This window comes from Mauremys reevesii, unplaced genomic scaffold, assembly GCF_016161935.1.
Source record: "Mauremys reevesii isolate NIE-2019 unplaced genomic scaffold, ASM1616193v1 Contig97, whole genome shotgun sequence".
Classification (NCBI taxonomy): domain Eukaryota; kingdom Metazoa; phylum Chordata; order Testudines; family Geoemydidae; genus Mauremys; species Mauremys reevesii.
The window spans coordinates 271,425-292,438 of NW_024100914.1; the positions used below are offsets into that span (position 1 = coordinate 271,425).

The 21,014-nt window shown below is 53.8% G+C and overlaps 1 protein-coding gene across 2 annotated transcripts; it reads right to left on the reverse strand.

Moving 5' to 3' along the window:
• Nucleotides 1-1,485: 1,485 nt before the first annotated feature.
• On the reverse strand, nucleotides 1,486-6,795 carry LOC120395133 (prolactin-releasing peptide-like). 2 transcript variants are annotated; one of them, XM_039519300.1, is made up of 3 exons: nucleotides 6,163-6,795; nucleotides 4,068-4,228; nucleotides 1,486-2,038 (listed from the first exon to the last, which is right to left on the reverse strand). In XM_039519300.1, the coding sequence occupies exons 1-3, from the start codon at nucleotides 6,243-6,245 to the stop codon at nucleotides 1,875-1,877; spliced, it is 408 nt and encodes a 135-aa protein (XP_039375234.1). In that variant the 5' UTR covers nucleotides 6,246-6,795; the 3' UTR covers nucleotides 1,486-1,874. The 2 variants fall into 2 exon arrangements, with proteins under 2 accessions (XP_039375234.1, XP_039375235.1); XM_039519301.1 differs by lacking the exon at nucleotides 1,486-2,038 and adding an exon at nucleotides 2,045-3,212.
• Nucleotides 6,796-21,014: the final 14,219 nt, after the last annotated feature.

Sequence of the window (21,014 nt, forward strand, 5' to 3'; positions counted from 1 at the left end):
AAGTTGCTCCCCCAGAGGACAGAGCAGCCTCCTGCCTCCTTCTGTGCTGCCTGCCCAGCAGCCCCCTTCCTCGCCCGCTCCAGCCCTCTCTGCCCCGGAGCCGCCTGAGAGCGCAGCCAGGGGAAGCGCCGGCCGGCTGGGGGGGCAGCTCGTGTTCCTTCCCTCCTGGGGAACGTTCTGTGCCTGCTGAGAGCCCCTTCCCCCACTCGCCAGGGGTCCCGCACGCTGTCTCCTGCCACAGCCCCACAAGCCAGGCTCTGCAAAGGGGCTGCCTGCCGCCTGCTGGTGCCTGCTGCCGCGGGAGCCGCCACTTCAGGGCTGGGTAACAGGCTGCCACTACCCCCCCGCCCGCAGTAACCAGGCTGTTAGTGTCCGGTCACTACGTCTGACCGAACACGCCAGGTTCCCTTTTCAGCTGGACTTTCTGGTCAGAAACCGCACACCTGGCAACCCTCATTTCTGATTCTGTGCTAGCAGCTGCGTATTGCTCCCACTGCCAAACGTGGTGCGTGACTCGTATCCCCCTTTTCCAGAGGCGCTTGCAGCCCCACTGAAGCCAATGGCGCTAGGCCGAGTTTCACCCGCAGCGGATCTGGCCTACTCCGCAGTGTTTCTCAAGTACCGTAGCGCAGCCTGGCACTCCGGGCTGGCTGCCGGTGGGCCGCGGACGGCAGGATAGCAGCGGGGAGCTCAGCCCAGCCAGCTCAGTGCGGGGCAGCAGGCATGCAGTGTTTAAAAGGAGAGCAGGGACATTGGACATGGCAGTTTGGTGGAAGGGGGAAGTCAGGCCTACGTGGATTCAGCAGAGGGTGACCAGATGTCCCGATTTTATAGGGACAGTCCCGATATTTGGGGCTTTTTCTTATATAGGCTCCTATTACCCCCATCCCCGTCCCGATTGTTCACACTTGCTGTCTGGTCACCCTAATTCAGCATCTTCTAGACTTTTAAGCCAGAAGGGACCATTAGATCATCTGGTCTGACCTGACTAATAGGCAAATCTCATGCAGAGCGGCAGGGGTGGCCCGCAGTGAGTGACTAACAGAGCTGGGAATTAGAGACGCCAGCTCAGGCCTCAGCAGAGCAATAAGTGTTTGTTGTCCTAGGAGGTGGGTGGAACTGCACAGATGCACAATGGCAAGATGGCTGCCATCTGGACTGCTGCAAAGCCAGCTGTGTGGGGCCTGCTGAAATGGTCATCTTGATTCGCCAGCGTATTACTCCTGCTGGCATGACACATTGGTCAGGGGAGTAGGGCCAGTTATATTCCACCTGCTTTCAGATGGATTCAGAATCCAGACTAAAACGCTGGCTCCTCTGCCCGGTGATCACGTCAAAAGACTTTATTGTGTGGAAGAGAAATTGTTCAGGAAGAGAGACTCAATCTCAGGGGAAAGTGACGCCACTCGGTTCTAAAGATCCTACGGCCCAGGAGAGTTGAGACAAGTCTGATACGTTTCAAGTCACAGCAGACACGTGCCGGGCTCGGTTTCTCAATTTTTTTAATTATTTTTTTGGTTTGTATAAAAGAGCCCATGTTCTAGGAAGATAATTAACATGGGAATTTGTATTTCTTTCCCCCAGCAATTTTCTGGCACAAATCATGTTAGATTTAAGAGCAAAAGCCAGAGATGGGGACAAATGGGGAACAGGGGAGAGAAAAAGAAAAAACAGACAAGAGGGAAATTGTCTGCAAAAATACTGGAGTTAGCAACTGCTCTTTGGTTTCTATCATTTATAGCCACAAAGATACTTTACATTGAAATGAGACCAAACATTTTCATGTGCCTAGAAGAGAGGCTGGGATGTGGAAGGGAGAGAGGAGAAGGGTCTTTTCTTATCATCATTCAAATTCATTCTTTGTCTTGGCCATTTCATTCATCTTGAAGGGATTCACTGCTTTGTTCTAGAGGGAAGCAAGCTTGCCTGTGTCCATAGCCCGACTTCCGGGAGCTCTCCACGACAGCTCTCCTTCGGCCAAACCATCCCACGGGTCTGATTCCACACCCCGTGTACCAGGAAGGGTCGATATCAGGGTCTAGAAGGCAAAGGCCAGGAAGTCTTTAGAACGTGAGGCTGAGGACTAATTCTCCTGAGCATGTGTCACAGCCACCTGCTTGGGATGGAGAAGGAGGGACTTCCCGAGCTAAAACCATGGACTGGTCCAGCTGGAGTTAAAGCTCCCAAGCTCTAGGCTGTGATCGCTCATATCCTCTGTGGCTCAGGCTCAGGCCCCAACCTGTAACATACACTTGCCAGTGGTTGCACCTGCCTTGTCATTGCCGGTGGTGAGCAGGTGGCGTGGCCTTCGCTTATTTTAAAATGACAATGTCTTTTGCACAGTAATGCAGGAGGGAAGGGGGTAGCCATACAGAGGACTGGGTGACTCAGGGCACTGGGAATGGGGTGCAACCCTCTTCCCCTGTCTGGTTCCCGTTGTGCCAGGCCTATGGAGAAGCACAGGACTCGATTCTCCAGGGACTGCCGTCCAGCCCCTTTCACAACCACCGCTAAAAACCAACAGCAGGCACCCTGAGCCACGCAGCGCAAACAGGGCCCTGCTGGGGTGACGGGAACCAAGGGCCACATTCTTGGCTTGGAGCAGATCCTTTGAAATCAGTGGGGCTCTGCTGATTCACAGCCGCTGAGGATCTGGCCCATGTGCTTAGTTCTCTGGCTCTGCAGTGACTCACTTGCTGACATGCGACCTGTGCGTCCTCGCGGCAGTTAGAACATGGGCTTTGTGCTATGAGCACGTGGGGCCCTGTCATCCTGAGACTGCCGACAGCCCGGTGTGTGTATAGGCTGCCCCACCACCAGAGCACCAGGCAACTCCATTGCCCAAGCTAATTCAGGTGGGCTGGGGAGTCAGGAGAGCTGGGTTCTAACCCTGCCTGTCACCTCGAGAAAGTCACCGCCCCTGTGTCTGGTGTGTTTATATTGCAAACTCATTCAGGAAGGGCTGTTACTGCCAGGGGTGTGCCTGGCGCTTAGCACAGAGCGGCCTGATCGCGTCGGGTGCCACCGGGTGCTGCCGTGACACACGTTGTAGGAAGAGATTTGCTGGACAGGCTGATTAAAAACTGCAAGTTTTTGAGTTCTGCTGTCTGGAAAGTTCCTCTAGACTTTTCCTGGCTCATGGAATCTGCAACGCGGCTGGGCCAGGAAACTCCGTCTGTTGGCCCTTTGTAGGCCTTGCTGGGGAGAACGGCCTTCGGGGTGGGCGGGAGGAAGGGGGTGAAAAGATGTAAGGAATTGTTTTAGAGTGTCTGAAGTCTCTCTAAAGGACCGTTTTGAAGTCCAGCTCCTGGACTGAGCCAGAGCAGAGTGGCTGGGTGAGGGAGGAGCAAGAGGGGGATTCTGGAAGGACAAGATCAAAGCCTAGATAATGAAAGGACAGAAAGCTCAGCCATCTCACGCTGCAGCCTCTAGCCTTGCAGTGACCCGCAATGTTGCACGTTCACCGGCAGAGGGCGCTGCTACACAGGCCCGAGCACACAGTAACTAGCAATGACAGCCTTAACCCAGAGGCCTTTTCAAAAACTTTTGCTGCATTTGAACAACTCCACGTGTTTGGGGTCAGGTTGGGACAAGTCCTTACACAGGTGTGTGCGTGCGTGCAAGGAGACCCTGCTCCTGCCATGCCAGGCCCATGCCCGGCTGCGGTCAGTGTGCACGGGGAGATACAGGGAGGAGGCAGAGTGGCTTGAGGTGCTCTGAGTGCGGGCAGACTTCATACGCGCACAGCGCTGCTCCTGCACCTCTGCACTACACCCTGTTCAACGCCTGGGCGCTCTGGAGACTCTCCACCCTGTGACTAAACCAGGCTCTGAACATAGGCTACCATGGGAGAGAGACAGGAGAAGCCTCTCTATTAAACACTGACCCTGCCATGCCACCCACTGATACCGTCACCGACCTCCTAGGCTCTTCTGTGCTGGGTCCAATTATCTGGGGAGGGCAGACAAAAGGGGGGGGGGGGGGGCAGCAGAGCCATTTGGGGTGGCTCTGCGCCAGTCTGCACCAGCTGAGGAGCTGGCCTGGCTGCTGCAGTTACAGGGACTTACTCCTGATTTCCATGGATCGCTCGTGGAGTCGGCATTCGGCTTTGGGCAGGGCCAGACAGATGAGCAGCAGGTACATGAAGCAGGCAGCCAGCAGTTTCATTCCCTTCAGCTCCCCCAAGGCTTGTGGCTGGTGCCGGAATTTAGCAAGGTGTGAGTCCAGCCTGCAGAAACAGAGACCAGGAGAGTTAATGAGACCTCATCTTGGGTGGGGGTGGGGTGAGCAAATCAATCCACTCTCTGGAGAGACACTCACTGAATAACAGGAATTACAGCTGTTCCCAGGAAACTGGAGGAAACATGGAAGTGCCAACGTTTTGAAACGGGTTTTTGTTCCAAATTGGACTGAAAAGCTGAAATTGCCCGCAAAATAAAAAATTCCAAAAATTTAAATTTGGAACCATTAAAATGTTTTGTTTAGTTAATGTCAAAGCAATACACACTATTAAACCATCAATCTTAAATACATTACAATTAACGGTTTAATATAAAAGTCAAAACGAAACAAATGAAAATGAGGAGATTCAAAACGCTGTGTTTTGACTCTATCAATATGAACCACTTCAACATTATCGAAACAAAACCAGAAAGTCAAAACGGTTCATTTTGGTTCTTTATGCATCTAAAATGTTGTCAGAATTGACACATTCCCGCAAAATAGTTGGACTTTGACAAAACTGCATTTTCCAATGGAAAAAAGGTTCCCCTGAAAGTGTTTTGCCAAGCACCAGTGGGAACGGATGCATGATCAGCATTGTCAACCACACCTTAGTCATTCAAAAGTCATGAGTCAGGTCCCCCCAATCATGAGATTATGATCATAATATATATATATATATATATATATATATATACACACACACACACATGTTTCTTTTTATTTGTCAGTCTGGTTTCTGAGCTGCTACAGTGCACTTGGGTTATATTTTCAAGCTTTTCTCCTCAGCCAGTAGATCGAAAAACCATTTTTGATGAAAGCCAAGACTCTCGTGCGATCTCTGGATTCCGAAAACTGGATAAAACATCTCGAGAGTTGGCATCACTCTAAGCAGTGAGTGAGTAGTTGCCTTTTTGGAGCTGCAACTAAACCTGAGACCTAAACTTACCTGTGAAACCACACACAGGTGCACACCTGAGCGTCTCCTCTGTGGGCATGTAACAGGGCGGCTTGCCTGGGTTCTGGAGTCTGGGCTAAGCCAGGCCGAGTACAAGAGGAGCCTCACCTGAGCGGATGCAGGTGATTTAATATAAGAGGCAGCAGGATGCGGCAGGTGTGTGGCTGGCTGAGAGGAGGAAGGAGCAGGAGGGCAAGCAAAGGAGCCAGAGGGCTGAGACCTGGCGGCTTTGGGTACAAGACTCTCTGGAGTGCTTAAGGGGCCCATAAGGGGCTGCTAGAGGCAAGACACTGCAGAGGCATCCCTGGCCACAAGGGGGCGCTCGGCCGCAGCAACACTCTAGGGCAGCAAAGGGCAGTGAAAGGGCTGCAAGCCGTACCACCAGAGTGACACAGGCACCGATGCCTTGAGCTGGTAACTGCATCTGTGACATGGGTCCAAGGAGCTGGCTGGGGTAGAGGCGGGGGGAGGGGGGGCCAAGGGGGCAGTGGGCAGGCCAGCATTGTCCCACCCATTTGCATTGCTCATGGCAGCGATGTAACACAGCCAGGGCTACGTTTCTGCTGCCCATCCATCCGTAAAGCCGCCGAGTAGCTGCTGGCTTTGGAAGTCCTGGCAGTGCAGCCACTGGGGAGATCCGTCACCTTTGCTCCCTCCATCAGGGGTGTTGGTGCGAGTGAATGCCCTGGGCCCAGAGTTTTGAGAGTACTCTGCCCTGGAGATGATTGAGCCCTGCACCAAAAGCTACATATTTTGAAGGCACCAAGGACCATAAAACTCTCTGAGCCCTCGTCATCTCTGGCCTCGATCCTGCAACCTCCTTTCCAGGCCTCCCCGACAGCCAGGTCAAGCCCCTCCCTCCTGTCTGACGGCTGGGATTGTCTTCTGACCTTGTAGCTATGACCACGTCACCCTGCTTCCCTGCAGTCGGTTAAACGCGTCTTGTTCTCACTGTTAATGTCGTTCATGGCTCGGCTCCTTACCTGCGCTTCTTTTTGTCTGGGCCTACTGCCTCCACTCTGCCGACGATGCCGCCCTTGTCGGCCTGTCTGTCCACTTCTCCCATGCTTCCCAGGTGCAGAGAGTTCCTGTCCCAACTAGCCCTCACAACTGCCACCCCAGGCCTCCTTCTCCTCAAGGCCTACTTGTGTGTCACGAAGCCACTGGTGGTGACAACTGCTAATGGCTCATTAATGGACAGTGGGGATCGCACAGAGTAGAAGTGGGTATTCACCCACAAAAGCTCATGCTGCAAAACGTCTATTAGTCTATAAGGTGCCACAGGATTCTTTGCTGCTTTTACAGAACCAGACTAACACGGCTACCCCTCTGATACTTGACAGAGTATTTTGTGCATTTGTTTGCATCTCAAAATTTATTTGGACTTGTAAGAAGACTCAGACCCATCTACAGTGCACATTCATCAGCTGTGCACCCTTCGGTCACCTTATCTATTGTTCCATCACCTCATTCCCTCACATTGTTTGCTACGCTTGTTCGATTGCTTTTGACTTTCTCTGGTGTGTCTTGTCGTAAGTTGGGCCCTTACCCTGCAAGCGGCTGTGTGTGACCAGAACCCTGCATTGCGTGGCCAGGGTCAGGACCTCAGACCGAGTTCATCGGGCCTGGTCTGTCTTTTACCGTGTGTTTGCCACAAAGGGGCTGTGATCTGATTGAGGGCCGTGGGCACATAAAGAATCCAAGACACCTCCTCTGAGCACAGTTAGAGGCATGTCAAGATCTTAAGGATCATAGAACAACTCTCCCCCTCCGTCCATCTCCTGATGTGCTACCTGGAAAAGCTTGAAGTCAAGGAACAACCGCAGCCACTATACTGTCCTAAGCAGACTGTCAATTCCCAGTGTGTGTAGACTCATAGACTTTAAGGCCAAAAGGATCATCTAGTCTGACCTCCTGCACATTGCAGGCCCCGCAACCTCACCCACCCAACTCCTGTAATATTTATGAAGCACCAACAAAGTGCTTTGCCTATAAATGAAATACTCCTGTCATCCTCCCTACCCCCTCCGCTGTTTATTTTTCTGCCTTCCTCTCTAGGAGCAAGGGGTGAACTCCTGCCCCTCTGGCCATGGTTACTGGAAATGGGAACAAAATTTTTTCCCCATCCTGACTCGGGATGAGAAGTCAAAATCTCAAAAATTTCCTAAACTGAAAATTTGAAAAAAAAAATCAGTTTGGGTCAATCAAAATGTTTCATTTTGATCATTTCAAAGTGTTTTATTTCAGTTTTGACTCTTAATTTCTTTAACTATCGCTAGCTGAAATTTTGAAATGAAAAGTTGTTTAGGAATCAGAACTTTTCATTTCAAAAAATGCTAAAATGAAACATTCTGAACATTTTCAAAAAGTCAAGTAAAGAAATTAATCAAAACTGACCCTTTTGCATGAGAAATTTTGGTTTTTGATAAATCAGCATGTTCTGATGAGAAACACACTGAGTGAGTAAACACCATTCCCGACTAGCTCTGATTGCTCTTCCTTTTTGTATACTCCTTGGTGAATGACCATAAGACATTGTAAGAAAAGAATTGCTTTGAAAAGCTTCTTGGTCTATTACTTCTGTTCATTGTTATTTTCTATCCAAGTTACTGACCTGCTTAAAACACTGAAGTGGTTCAGAAATAGACAGATGTCTTCAGCCTAGGAAATAAATGACCAAGGAGTCATGCGTGAGGAGTCAACACAAGTGTAAGTGTTCATTGTAACCTACAGTCTCAGTGCGAAGTCCTACTACCTTGTTAATTCTTTCCCTAGCACATCAGAGAGGGCGTTTTGGAAGACATTTCTTATTGGTGTGAATAAAAAGGAAACTCGTGCTGAGGTGCGGGAAGGCAGGCTGTCATTTAATGAAGCAATGGTTAGAAAAATATAGGGGAAGCTGTAGGGGATCCAAGCTCTGGCCCAATGAGCCCACGTGCATGACTAAGGCCAGCAGAACTTGAAGCTGGATTGGCTAGTGGTGAGACCATTGGGCTGGGGCCCAGAACTGGTAGATTTCTGGTTCTGGTTCTATCGCTGACCCTTGCCAGGCCCTTACTCTCTTTAGTCCTCACTTTCCTGTCTGTCAAACAGGCATCACAATACTTCCTGGCAGCAGGTTCTGAGGCCTAATGAATGTTTGTTAAGCAGGCTGAGATCCTTGGGGGGTGGGCGGGGCTGTACACCCGCAAACTATTGGTCTGAATCATGCTAGGAAATCCATGTAATTGGATGATGCCATGAAGGTGTTCGGTGGGGACGGCTACCTACTGAAAGCTGTGCCTGGGGAAGGAGCCACGCAGTTCCCAGTGACACTGAAGACAACTGTCAGACTGACTCCTCCTGCACCCCTACGTCTGACACTGCAGACACTGGAGCTCTCGGGCCAGCTCAAAGCCCACTGGGAGTCTTTCCAGGGATGTCAGCAGGCCCTTAGCGGGCATCCTAAGAAGGGTTTCAGGTGCCTTAGTGAAGGGCTGGAAGTCAGGTGCTTTAGGACTTGTCTGCACTTGAAATGCTACAGCAGCACAGTTGTTGCGCCGCTGTAGCGCTGCTGTGCACGCCCCGATGCTGACAGGAGAGATTCTCCCATCGGTGTAGTTAATCCACCCCTGAGAGGTGGTAGCTAGGTTGATGGTTCCAGCAACCTAGCACTGGCTACACCATTAATTCCTATGAACTGCAGGAGCACCCCTTTGGGAGAGCAGGATGAGTCCCATGACAGAGCCACACAAGCCCTGACTCTCACACCTGTAACTGGCCGAGCCGTCAGTGGATGGCGGTCCTAGGCTCGATTTGCGTTTACTCCGATGCCTCCCACCACCGAGCTGGTGTGTGGTTTCAATTTGTCAGCGTGATTTACTCTGACAAAGTCACATAGCCCTTCCCCTTGCTGGGAATCACCCTGGGACTCCAGGTAGAAACGAAGTGACTCTGTTTGGCAATCTCTTACCAGAAAGGCCAGCTGATTGCAGTTATAGCGCTGCCAGCAGGCTGCTGAGTTTGAACCTTATAGCAGCAAATATCCAACGGAAGGAAATGTGCTAATCGTTAGAGAACCTTCTGTCCATCCACACCTGTTCTTTTCCCCTGGGCTGTATCACCATTGATCGCCTCCTTTGTAGCCCTCACGGTTTCTCTCCTGCATGCGGCGATAATTGTACATGAAGTTATGCACCCGCCGCTGGGTGCACTCCATTTTAAAATGTGAAATTCTGTGCTACAGATAACAGATGCATTCTGGAACCTTGGGAGAGACGGACTCTGAGCACTGAGGCTTCTTCACACCCCTTATGGCACAATTTCCACCGTGCTTCTTACATTCTCGTTTAAATTGATGGCAACCATGCAGCCGAACATACCGGGCATGGGAGTCAAAACTCCTCACCAGTGCTTCCCCGTGCAACTGGCACACTCTCAATGCATCGCCCTCACCATTCAAGTGGAGTGTGGACATTTAAAAGACGGTCACTGGAGCCGATGCACTAGGAATGAGAGTGGGATCTGGCTGCAGGTTCTGCTGCATTTGTCCATTGCCCCATTTGGACAAAGACAGACTTTTGGGCAGTCCACACCCCACTGCTGCAGGACATGGCCCGGGGACACCAGTTAATGTGCAGATGTTTAGGTGGTAACTCTGAGTATCAGTGGAAGAACAGCATTCCCACCCAGCCCATTTCTAGTTCCTACGGCTCCTGGGAGGCTCAAGTGTCATGTAGTTGACCTCTCAATGACAGTGATGGCACCTGTGGCTGTTCTAGCTTGAGCAGAGTGCTCAGTTCAATCAAAAGGCCATTTCCCCCTGAAAAGTGCGAGACCTGAACATCCAAGCCAGGCTCTGAAAATCAAAGGGCTTTTTACATCAGCAATAAAGATTCTGCCATCAGGACGTCCAGAATTTGGCAATTCTGCTGCTGATACAACAGACAGAAGAGATTCCACCTTGCTTTTCCAGAGCTGGCTCAATCTGCAGTGGGAACTTCATGCAAAAACTGGGTCAGCGAAGGAAGCAGGTGTGACCTAAGACACACAGGGCACAGTTTTTAACACCGAGCGCACCCAGCTGCGGGTGCCTAACTTCATGCACAATCACCATCCTTGCGGGTGATAATACGATCAGAAACTGAACACATAATTTTACTCTTTTCTGGCTTCCCCACTTTTTATTCCAATTGGGTTTTACTAGAGGTTTCATGGGTCTTAAACAATGAGGTTAATATCTGAGTATAAATGCACAGGCTAGATGCCTAACATGTCCAATGTTGTTTTCTTCAACCGCCTGGAATTCAGGAGCTAACCGAGCATGTACAACCTACAAGGGATGAGAGGTATTGTTTCAGATGTTCTTAGCATCGGCAGCAGACTCAGACAAAGTCAGTTTTCCTTTGCAGGCCTTTTGAAAATTCTAAGGCTCTGAACTCAATCGACAGAAAATACCTGTTTTGCCATGCAAACAACATTGTAGTAGCGGTTATAGTTCAGTCACGGGAAAACAGAATTAGAAGCCATTTGGATATAAGCTCAAAGGCTCGCACTGTGTATGGACACTTGCCTTCGTTGCAGGCTTCATGTACTTTCAGCAAAGAGCACTTTATGGGAAATACTGTTTGCTGAACGTGTAACACTGCTCACATGGATGGATAGTACACAGACATTCATGTGCAGAAAAACTCACACCAAAAACTTCAAACATGCGAACAAGCACATTGCCACAGCACACAAGGGTCACTGCATGAAAACACCTGGCTGCGTCCCAAGATAACGCATCACACAAGCAAACAAAGAGTGGAGGAAAAACCAGTGGATTCAAATAAGGTGCAGTTCCAACCCCTTCCAGTTTACCTCTGGCTGCGAGTGTGTGGCTGGCACACAGACATGCTAAAGTACTTACTGTGTGTCAAGCAGGAGTTCTGGAGTGCGATGCTGCTTCCTTCCTCCGATGATTGGACTCTGTGAGCCAAAGAGCCCCTGTTTGCCTGTTTTATGCCTTGCCTTAGTGCTGATGTCACAGACAAAGCCAGCCCTGGACAAAGCCAGGGCATTTTCACGTCAGCTCCCCTCCCCATAACCCATTATGTTAATTTGTATCAAATCAAGAAAGGGATTTTCATGACTCATGAGGGCGCCTATTTTATCTTGGGATTCTAATATTTTCTTCATTTGGACAAATCAGATAGCTTGGAAATACGCTAATCTTTCCCCCACGTGGGCCATTATTTCCCACGTAAGGAGCTGGACCTCATCAGGGAGTGTATGTTGTGCAGACGCATTCCACAAGGTGCACACTGGTACGTATCTGCATGTGGTTGCTGAATTAAGCTACAATGGTGTAAATCCCACTTGGTGCTTCTATGTTAGGAGTTTGTATCAGTGTCAATTTCTTTACTGCCGACAAGCCTGTACAGTTCCTACATCCCAAACCTAGGCCCAGGCCCGTCCACTCCATTGGGGGTCAGCTCAGCTCCCTGAGGGGCTCTCAAAGTGTCCAGTTCAGGTACTGACCAGCCCCAAATTTTGTCACCTCCTACCCATCTGGAGCTCCTCAGTCTGGGGCACGGTCGCTGGCTTAGCAGATTGCCCTCTGTCTCTGTGTCCAGTTCAGTCAGTCCATCTCTCTCAGGCTTTCATCTCCCAAAGGGGTGGGGGTGGGGAGGAATCCCCGTCCCTGCTGCTGGAGAAACCCTCACAAAGATGTTGCCGCTCCTGGCAAAGCTCTCAGCACCAGCCTTGTAGCCTGGTGCCACATGCAGTTCATTCCCCCTTCCCCTCGGCTACCGGTGTCCTTTTAAATTCTTCCTCCGCTGGGAGCAGGCCCTGCACCTGTTGAGGGGCAGGGCACCCCTAGTCCAATACTGGATCAGTGAGGGGCCCATACACCCCATCACCGTGAACAGCGTATCCCCCCTTCCTCCTCCGCAAATCAGCCTGGGCTGACAAAAGCCAAGAGAGTAACATGCCGTAAGAACAGCTGGTCCAGGGGAGGAAGCTCATTTAGCCCTGAGACAGAGCCTGCTGGGACTTTTAAGAATCTGTTCTGATAGCATTGAACAGCTTAATCTTTAGCAGAATGCTGCGTGTCTAAGGTATGGCAGAGTAGTGATGCTTAGTGCTACAGAGTAACCACCTTTGTGAGGCCAATAAAAGATAAAGTAGCTACAAAGCTAGAAGCAACTGATTTGAACTAACCCCAAACCTGGGAGGGGAGTTAACATGGAAATAGGGTGACCAGATGTCCTGATATTATAGGGACAGTCCCGATATTTCGGGCTTTGTCTTATATAGGCACCTATTACCGCTTACCCCCGTCCCAATTTTTCACACTTGCCGTCAGGTCACCCTACCTGGTAATGAGAAATGTCTAAGAAAAGCTTAACAAAAAGGGATCAATACATTTGCGAAACCAACGGAAGCTGAAGCTGCATTGTCCGGCACTGGAGGCAAGTGTGACGAAATCACTGCGTGTTTTGCCGTTATCAGGATCTGTTAGACCTACTGGCTGAGTAAGTGAATGTCTCTATCCAACAAGCGGAAAACATGCTGGAGAAGGAGGCCTGTTCGTGTATGTAGCGGCGGGACAAAATGACATGGCTGGGATATTGACCGCCTTTGGAAATCTGTCTTCAGCAAGAGAGACAATGAGAAGATGTTTGGGCAATTAATAAGAAATGGCGACATGTTAGAAACCTAAACAGCAGGTCCTACTTAGCATCAAAGTGGGTCCAAATAGTTAAAATTGCTCCTGCCAGCGAGGCCAGTCCTGCCGTCTGCAATAATGATTTTTCTGTTTGGTTTGCTGATTTTTGTGTGTGTGTGCAAAACTGCCAGTGAAGCAAAAAGTCAGTTATTTGCCCAATACTAAGTGCAACTAAATAGGCTCCAGTGGTGAGAGTATCAATTTCAAGGAGCAATTCCTTTCCTTTCATAACAACCATGGCTATTCTGGTCCGGTAACAGTCAGTATGGACGTGACTGACATCCATGCCTAAGAGCTATTAAAGTTGCTGGGCATCTGGATCCTGAATCCCCACTGCAGCTTGAGATCCCTTCCGCTCTTGCCGCCTGCCCCAGAGCATTTCCCCTCACAGCACCATTTGGCTTTCACTCTTCAGTTGAGTTTCACGGCACTTTCTCCAGGCTTCTACCCTTTCACTGGTTTTACTTTATTTTTTCTCTTTTATTCTTTCATTTCTTTCCCCCGGTTTGGGTAAACCTACCCTGTACTTGACCCTCCACACCCTCTAACCGCTTCCCACTAGAGCCTCCCTTCTCTCATGACTTGTAGGTCACACTCTGCAGTTTCTGGGTCTCCCTCTCCCAGGCTCCCTGCTCCTGGGGAGCCTCCAGCTTCTCCCCCAAACCCCAAATCCTAATTCATTCTGTGTTCCTGCCACCCCCACATCTGCCTGTCCCCAGCCCGGCTGTTAATTCTCCTCCTCAACCCTCCCATCACTTCTGCCCCAGCCCTCCCTCAGTTCTGCCCCTGCAGCCCCACGTCTGCCCTCAGGGCCCCTCTGCTCCTGTTGTGGGGGGAGGGGGCTGCAAGGTGGAAGTTTTGCCTAGGGCGCAAAATCTCCTTGCACCGGCCCTGCTGCTTGGGCTGCTCCATCCCCAGCGGCAGAGACACAGCAATGAAGGGGCCAGAAGCTTTTGGTGAGGAGGGATCAGAAGAGGCAGGTACCAGCTTTAAACCCCAGAGGGAAGCTCCCTCCCCTAATGCAGCCTCAACGCCCAGGCCAGGAAACAGAGACTTATTGGTACTGTTTGAAGACAGGATACTGGACTATGTGGACCTTTGATCTGACCACTCGGACCATTCTGATGTTCTTATAACTAACCGAGCTGTATCTGCCCCCCACTGTAACCCACTAGACCCCAGTCCCCTCCTAGAGCTGGGATCGAACCCAGGACTCCTGGCAGGGTCTCTCCGACAGAGTTAGTAACACAGTAGGGATATACAGTCACATTTTAACCAGTGTCCCTACAGTGATTTTCCACAAGATGTCAGACCACGTTAGTATTAGAGCTCAGTGGGTCTAATATCGATTTAATTTTCTTTCTTTTATAAAGGAATTAGATACAGGGCTCCTGCCAGCTCATTGCTAACTTCCTGCCAAAACACTGGAGTTTTCAGGTGCGCAAGTAGCCCCTGGAATCATGGTTAAATTACCCTCCCCCCCACCATTTGAAATGGGGCTCCTGTGTGCACAGTCCCCTACCGTGCTCCCCCAGAAGAGCTGCATTAACAGGCAACTCTGCAATTGACCCCCAGGCCACTCTAGTTCCTTGGCAACATGTATCATGTCCCTATTCTGGCGGCTACTCCGAAAAAGAGCTCGCCCTGCTCCCACCTGAGGGACGTGTTGGGTTGAGATCAGCTGATCCAAGCAGGCAGTAGGGACAGAATCTGAGACTTGAAGCTCCTAGAGTGACCTCTTACCTTTATAGACCTGCCCTTCAGCCATCCCCAGCTATTTTCAAGTGTAACGTGATCATAACTAGACCCATTTGAAACCCTTCACCACACAAGACAAAGCCTGTAGGATTCCTCATTAACTATTTATTTCTCCTCCCTGGCTCCCTACAGCCACTAGCCACCTTCGAGCTTTCCTCTTCTCTCCCAGGCTCTGCTCACTTGATTGCAGCAGCTCAGCGGATGGTCCAGCTTTGCTCTTTCACTTCCATTCTTCACTTCTTTGGGGGGCTGCATTTGCAACCGAGCAGCCTGATGGAAATCCCTGAGTCCTCTGTCTCGGCAGGCAGGCCAAGCAGCCAAGGGAGGTTAGCCTGAACTGTCAGGAGTGGAGGCTTGGCCCATAGGGTAGGGTTACCATATTGGAACTGTCAAAAAAGAGGACACTCCATGGGCGGGGGAGTGGTTTAAATGCTCCAGACAGATGCTTCGCAGGTAGGGTTGGGGGCGTGTAAGAGTCCGGTGGGGGCTCGGCCTCTCGGGTGTGGCCGAGCCAGGCCGCCACTACACGGCCTAAATCAGCAGTTCAGTCTCCGAAGGTCCAAGGGCTCAGACCTCAGGCAGGGCTGAGCAGAAATAAACAGTCAACGAAGCCCAAGCCCTCAGTCAGGGTGGGGCAGCAAACAGCAGTTCTAGGCTCAGACCCTCAGGCAGGGGCTGAGCACCCAGAGTCAGTAAAGCCCTAGCCCTAGTCAGGGCGGGGCAATAAACAGTAGTTCAAGGGGCTCAGCTACTTAAGCAGGAGTTGAGCAAACAACAATAGTTCAGGGCTCAGATCTTTAAGCAGGAGCTGAGCAGCAATAATAGTTCAGGGCTCAGGTCCTTAAAGCAGGAGCTGAGCAGCAACAATAGGTGAGTCCAGACTTCTGGGTCAGAGCTCTGATGTGAGGGGGAGAGTGCCACCCGTGAGGCGGTGGCAGGGGGAACACAGGCCCACCCACTCCACTGTGTCCCAGACCCAGTTAGTCTGCTGCTGTGTCGGTGGGGTCCTGACCGCAACACACCGACATCGGCTCGAAATCTGCAGTAGCCAGACTGGGGTCAGCTACCCCCGGGCTACTTCCCATCTCCCCCTCCATGGGTCCCTGCTCATCGCGGGTGTCCGCAGCGGGTCCCAGACCATGGGGCTCGTCGTGCTGAGGGCTGACTAGGTCGGGCTGCTCCTCAGGACACGGGTCGGGGATGCTCGGGCAGCTCCTCGGGGTGGTATGGCTCGGGCAGGCTCGGCCAGTTCTCCTCAGGGTACCGGGCTCGGGGCAGGCTCGGCCAGTTCTCCTCTGGATACCGGGCTCGGGGCAGGCTCGGCCAGTTCTCCTCAGGGTACCGGGCTCGGGGCAGGCTCGGCCAGTCCTCCTCAGGGTACCGGGCTCGGGGCAGGCTCGGCCAGTCCTCCTCAGGGTACCGGGCTCGGGGCAGGCTCGGCCAGTCCTCCTCAGGGTACGGGGCTCGGGGCAGGCTCGGCCAGTCCTCCTCAGGGTACGGGGCTCGGGGCAGGCTCGGCCAGTCCTCCTCAGGGTACGGGGCTTGGGGCAGGCTCGGTCCAGCAGGAGCTCGGTCAGGAGCGTCTGTCCTCTCCAGCCGCCGGGCTGCAACTGAGTGCTGGGCCAGGGCTTTTATACTTCCTGTCCCGCCCCTTGACTTCCGGGGGGGCGGGGACAGGTGGCAGTGGCTCCGCCCACTGTGGCAGCTGTTCTGGCTCCTCCCTCTCGGGTGCGGCCGGGAGCCAGGCTGCCTCACTACACGGCCCCCCCCTCAAGGCTGGCTCCCGTGCAGCGGGGTCAGCCCCTTCCATACCCCCCAGCCGGGAGAGGAAGTCCGCGTTAGCATGGTCCTTCCCGGCCCGATGACGCACAGTGAAGGCATAGGGCTGCAGGGCCAAGTACCACCGCTGCAGCCGCATATTATGGTCCTTCATGCGAGCCAACCATTGGAGGGCGGAATGGTCGGTGACCAAGGTGAAGGGGGCTCCCAGGATGTAATACCTCAGGGCTTCACAGGCCCACTTCACAGCGAGGGCTTCCTTTTCGACCACCGCGTAGTTTTTCTCTCGGGGGAACAGCTTCCGGCTGATGTAAAGAACCGGATGCTCTTCCCCCTCTACTTCTTGGGAAAGGACGGCCCCGAGTCCCACTTCCGAGGCGTCTGTCTGTAAAACAAATGTCCGTGGAAATCAGGACTATACAAGTCCGGCTTGCTGCAGAGACTCGCTTTGAGTGTCTGAAAGGCCTCGCACTCGCGGGTCCATTTCACCTGCCGCGGCTATCCTTTGTCAGGAGCCCCGGTAAGGGGGCGGCAATTGCCGCGAATTGAGGAATAAATCGTCTGTAATACCCTGCCAGCCCCAGAAACTGGCACACCTGGCGCTTCGTGGCTGGCGGGGGGCAGGTTGCGATGGCCTGGACCTTGCCGACAAGAGGTTTTACCTGTCCATGCCCGATAGTATACCCCAGGTACGTGGTCTCTTCTCAGCCGATGCGACATTTCTTAGGGTTGGCTGTTAACCCGGCCTTCCGCAGGGACCTCAGGACGGCTGCGACCCTTTCTAGGTGGTTCTCCCACCGAGGACTGTAAATGACCACGTCATCTAGATAGGCGGCCTCGTAGTCCTGATGTGGCTGGAGGAGGCGGTCCATTAGGCGTTGAAAGGTGGCCGGAGCCCCATGGAGGCCGAAGGGCATCCGGGTAAACTGGTATAGGCCAGTGGGTGTGGCGAACGCAGTCTTCTCCCTGGAGGCTGGTTCCAGGGGGATCTGCCAGTACCCTTTGCTTAGATCAAGGGTGGTGATATAGCGGGCCTCCCCTAAGCGGGCCAACAGCTCATCTATCCGAGGCATGGGATAGGCATCGAACTTGGAGATAGCATTAACGCACCTAAAGTCGATACAGAATCTCTGTGAGCCGTCGGGCTTCGTACCAGCACTACAGGGCTGCGCCACTCATGTTGCGATGGTTCAATCACCCCTAGATCCAGCATAGCTCGTACCACCTCCTCAACGACCTGCCTCCTGTGATACGGCAGGGCCTGGTCGCGCTCGGATCACCACCCCAGGCTCCGTCTGGATCCTATGGTATACCAGGGTGGTGTATCCCGGTTGGCCCGTAAAGGTGTGGGAAAAGGCTTGCAAGAGGCACCGGGTCTGCTTGAGTTGGTCGTCTGTTAGGGTCTCCCCGAGCTGCGGTTCCCCGGGGTCCTCTGTATGGGCTACCTGGGGTCCTAGCTCAGGTTCTGGCGGGTAGGGGTTGATCGAGACCTTCATGTTCCTGCCAGGGCTTGAGGAGGTTGACATGGTACCGTTGGGTCTTCTTTTTCCGGTCCGGCTGATTGATTTCATAATTAACCGGGCCCACCTTCCGAACCACCTCATATGGCCCTTGCCACCGGGCCAGGATCTTCGATTCACTGGAGGGAAGGAGGAGTAATACCCGGTCTCCGGGATGAAAGTCCCGAGTCTGGGCGTCCCAGTTATAAGTCTGGGCCTGCGTGTCTTGGGTGGCTTTCAAGTTCTCCTGCGCCAGGGCCCCCGCCTGCTTAAGGCGCTCCTGAAGCTGGAGTACGTACTTTAAGAGGCCCTGGGACGGCGATGGGGCTTGCTCCCAGGTTTCCCTCATGAGATCCAGCAGGCCCCGAGGTCGCCGACCGTACAGCAACTCAAAGGGTGAGAACTTGGTTGAAGACTGGGGGACTTCCCGCACCGCCAGGAGCAGGGGTGGAAGGAGCTGGTCCCATCGGCGAAGGTCCTCCTGGGGGAACCTACGCAACAGCTCTTTCAGCGTCCGATTGAATCTTTCAACCAGCCCATCTGTCTGGGGATGGTAAACGGACGTCCAGAGTTGCTTTATCCCCAAGAGTTCGCACACCTGCTGGAGCAGCCGTGACGTAAAGTTGGTCCCCTGATCCATGAGGATCTCCCGGGGCAGGCCGACACGGGCGAAGACCTTCACCAGCTCAGCTGCGATGGTGCGGGCCGTGATGGTCCGGAGAGGGATTGCTTCGGGGAACCTGGTAGCATAGTCCATTATCACCAAAATGTATTGGAACACTGCGCTGCTCTTAGGGAGGGGCCCCACCAGGTCCATGGCCACCCGCTCAAAGGGGGTCTCAATCAGAGGCATCGGGACCAGCGGTGCCTTGGGAGTTCGTGCTGGGGCAGCCAACTGGCATTCCGGACAAGAGTTGCAATAATTCTTTACCTCCTGGTGTACCCCGGCCAGAAGAAGCACCCCAGGATCCGAGCCAGGGTCTTCTCGTGACCGAGGTGCCCGGCCGCAGGGATGTCGTGGGCCAGTTTCATGACCGCCCGGCGGTGACACCGAGGCACGAGGAGTTGTGTCCTGGTATCCCCCGTGCGGGGTCCTCTCGACGCGATACAGGTGCTCCTGCCGCAATTCAAAGTGCGCCACTGCGCCGCCGATGGGGTCGAGGACCGTCCCATCCAGGGAGGCCAGCTGGTCGTATGTCCGCGTCAGTGTACGGTCGGCCCGTTGATCCCGGCATAAGTCCGTGGTCGCCGAGGGATCCTCCCCACCCGGGGAGGATCTTCATGTCCTTCCATCGGGTTGGTGTGGTCGGGGGCTTCCACCTCGTCTTCCTCAGTCTCTGGGGCCTCCCCTTCCAAGGCTGGCGTGACCTGCGGGCTGCCCTCGGCGTGGCGGCGTAGTACGGCAGGGAACTCGGGCCAGTCCCGACCCAGGATCACCGGGTACGCCAGCCGTGGAGCGAGTCCCACTGTCATCAGCCGGGTGACCCCATCAATAGTCAGTTGGGCCCTGGTACTTGGGTAGGGCCGTATATCCCCGTGGATACACTGCAGCTGAATGTTCCCAGGCGGTTGTAAGCCTGCGGGCCCATGGTTTGGCAGACCAGTGTCTGGCCGCAGCCTGAATCGAGGAGGGCCACCGCCGGGCGCCTCAACGACCACGGGCACGGTGATCTTGGCCGCTTGCCAACGCCGGGCACGGCCTTCCCCTGAGTAAACCTGGCCAAAGGTACACTCCAGTCCTCGGCAGTCCCACTGTAAATGGCCATACTCTCCACAGGAGAAACAGGGCCCCAGGTCTGCTCGTCCCGTCCGTGACCGGGTCCCGGGTTACCTCCAGGCAGGTTCCGTAGTCCTCTCGCCACGGGAACCGGGTCCGAGCGGCTCTCCCGGAGGACGTGGCGGTACGGGTCCGGGCCTCCGCTCCACGGGAGGAAACTTGTACGCCTGTGAGGGTGGGCGCCTCTTCTTTCTGGGTTGGGGCGCCCGTCCGGGCGGGCTGTCCGCCAGCCGAGCCCAGCGGGTTTCAGCCGCAAGGAAGTCCTCCATTAACGTAACGGCCGCGCCACTGTCGCCGCCTATGGCGGAGGACCCAGGCTCTTCCTCGCGCGGAGTACATGGGCGAACTGCTCCAATACTACCACTCAAGCTCCTGGGCCACTATCCGAGGTCGGGCCCCTGGAGGATACGCCAGGCTTCTAAACCGCTGTCGGTAGGTCTCTGGACTCACATCCAGGGCGTCTAGGATAGCGGCTTTCACCTGGCTGTAGTCCTGGACTGCCTCCACAGACAAGCCTCGATAGACCGTCTGAGCAGTCCCCGTTAAGTATGGGGCCAGGATGGTGGCCCATTGGTCCTGGGCCCAGCCCGCGACGACGGCCACCCGCTTCAATGTGACGAAAGGCTTCGGGTCGCCGCCGGGCCCCATCTTCGCCAGCCGAATTGGGGGCTGGGCCGCGGGCCCCTGCAGCATCTCCTGGATGGGGTTCCCCCGGTCGAGTCAGCACCGCTGCGAGCTGCTGGACACATTGCCGCTGGAAGTCCTGGTGCTGGGTAACCAGGTCTTGAATGAGCTGCCGTTGTTGCGAACCTAGCTGCTCGACGAGCTGCTGCTGCTGTTGCGACCGTGCCGCCTGTTGTCGCCTCCTGGCTCTCCGTCATGAGGGCAGGAGCTGGGACAGATCCATCTCTCTGGCGGGAGGCCTCTCTCCCGCGGCCCCCTTTTCACCGGCGTCAAGAGCTCGCGCCCACATCCTGGGCGAGAGGTCCTCAGAGAAGGCACCACGTGTAAGAGTCCGGTGTGGGGGCTCGGCCCTCTCGGGTGTGGCCGGGAGCCAGGCCGCCACTACACGGCCTAAATCAGCAGTTCAGTCTCCGAAGGTCCAAGGGCTCAGACCTCAGGCAGGGCTGAGCAGAAATAAACAGTCAACGAAGCCCAAGCCCTCAGTCAGGGCGGCAGCAAACAGCAGTTCTAGGCTCAGACCTCAGGCAGGGCTGAGCACCCAGAGTCAGTAAAGCCCTAGCCCTAGTCAGGGCGGGGCAATAAGCAGTAGTTCAAGGGGCTCAGGTCCTTAAGCAGGAGCTGAGCAAACAACAATAGTTCAGGGCT

Coding starts and splice junctions, on each gene's coding strand:
- LOC120395133 (XM_039519300.1), bottom strand. CDS start 6,245: ATGGGAGAAGTGGACAGACAGGCCGACAAGGGCGGCATCGTCGGCAGA. Junction 4,229..6,162: donor CCAGACAAAAAGAAGCGCAG/GTAAGGAGCCGA, acceptor CTGTTTCTGCAG/GCTGGACTCACACCTTGCTA. Junction 2,039..4,067: donor GCGATCCATGGAAATCAGGA/GTAAGTCCCTGT, acceptor TTTGCCTTCTAG/ACCCTGATATCGACCCTTCC.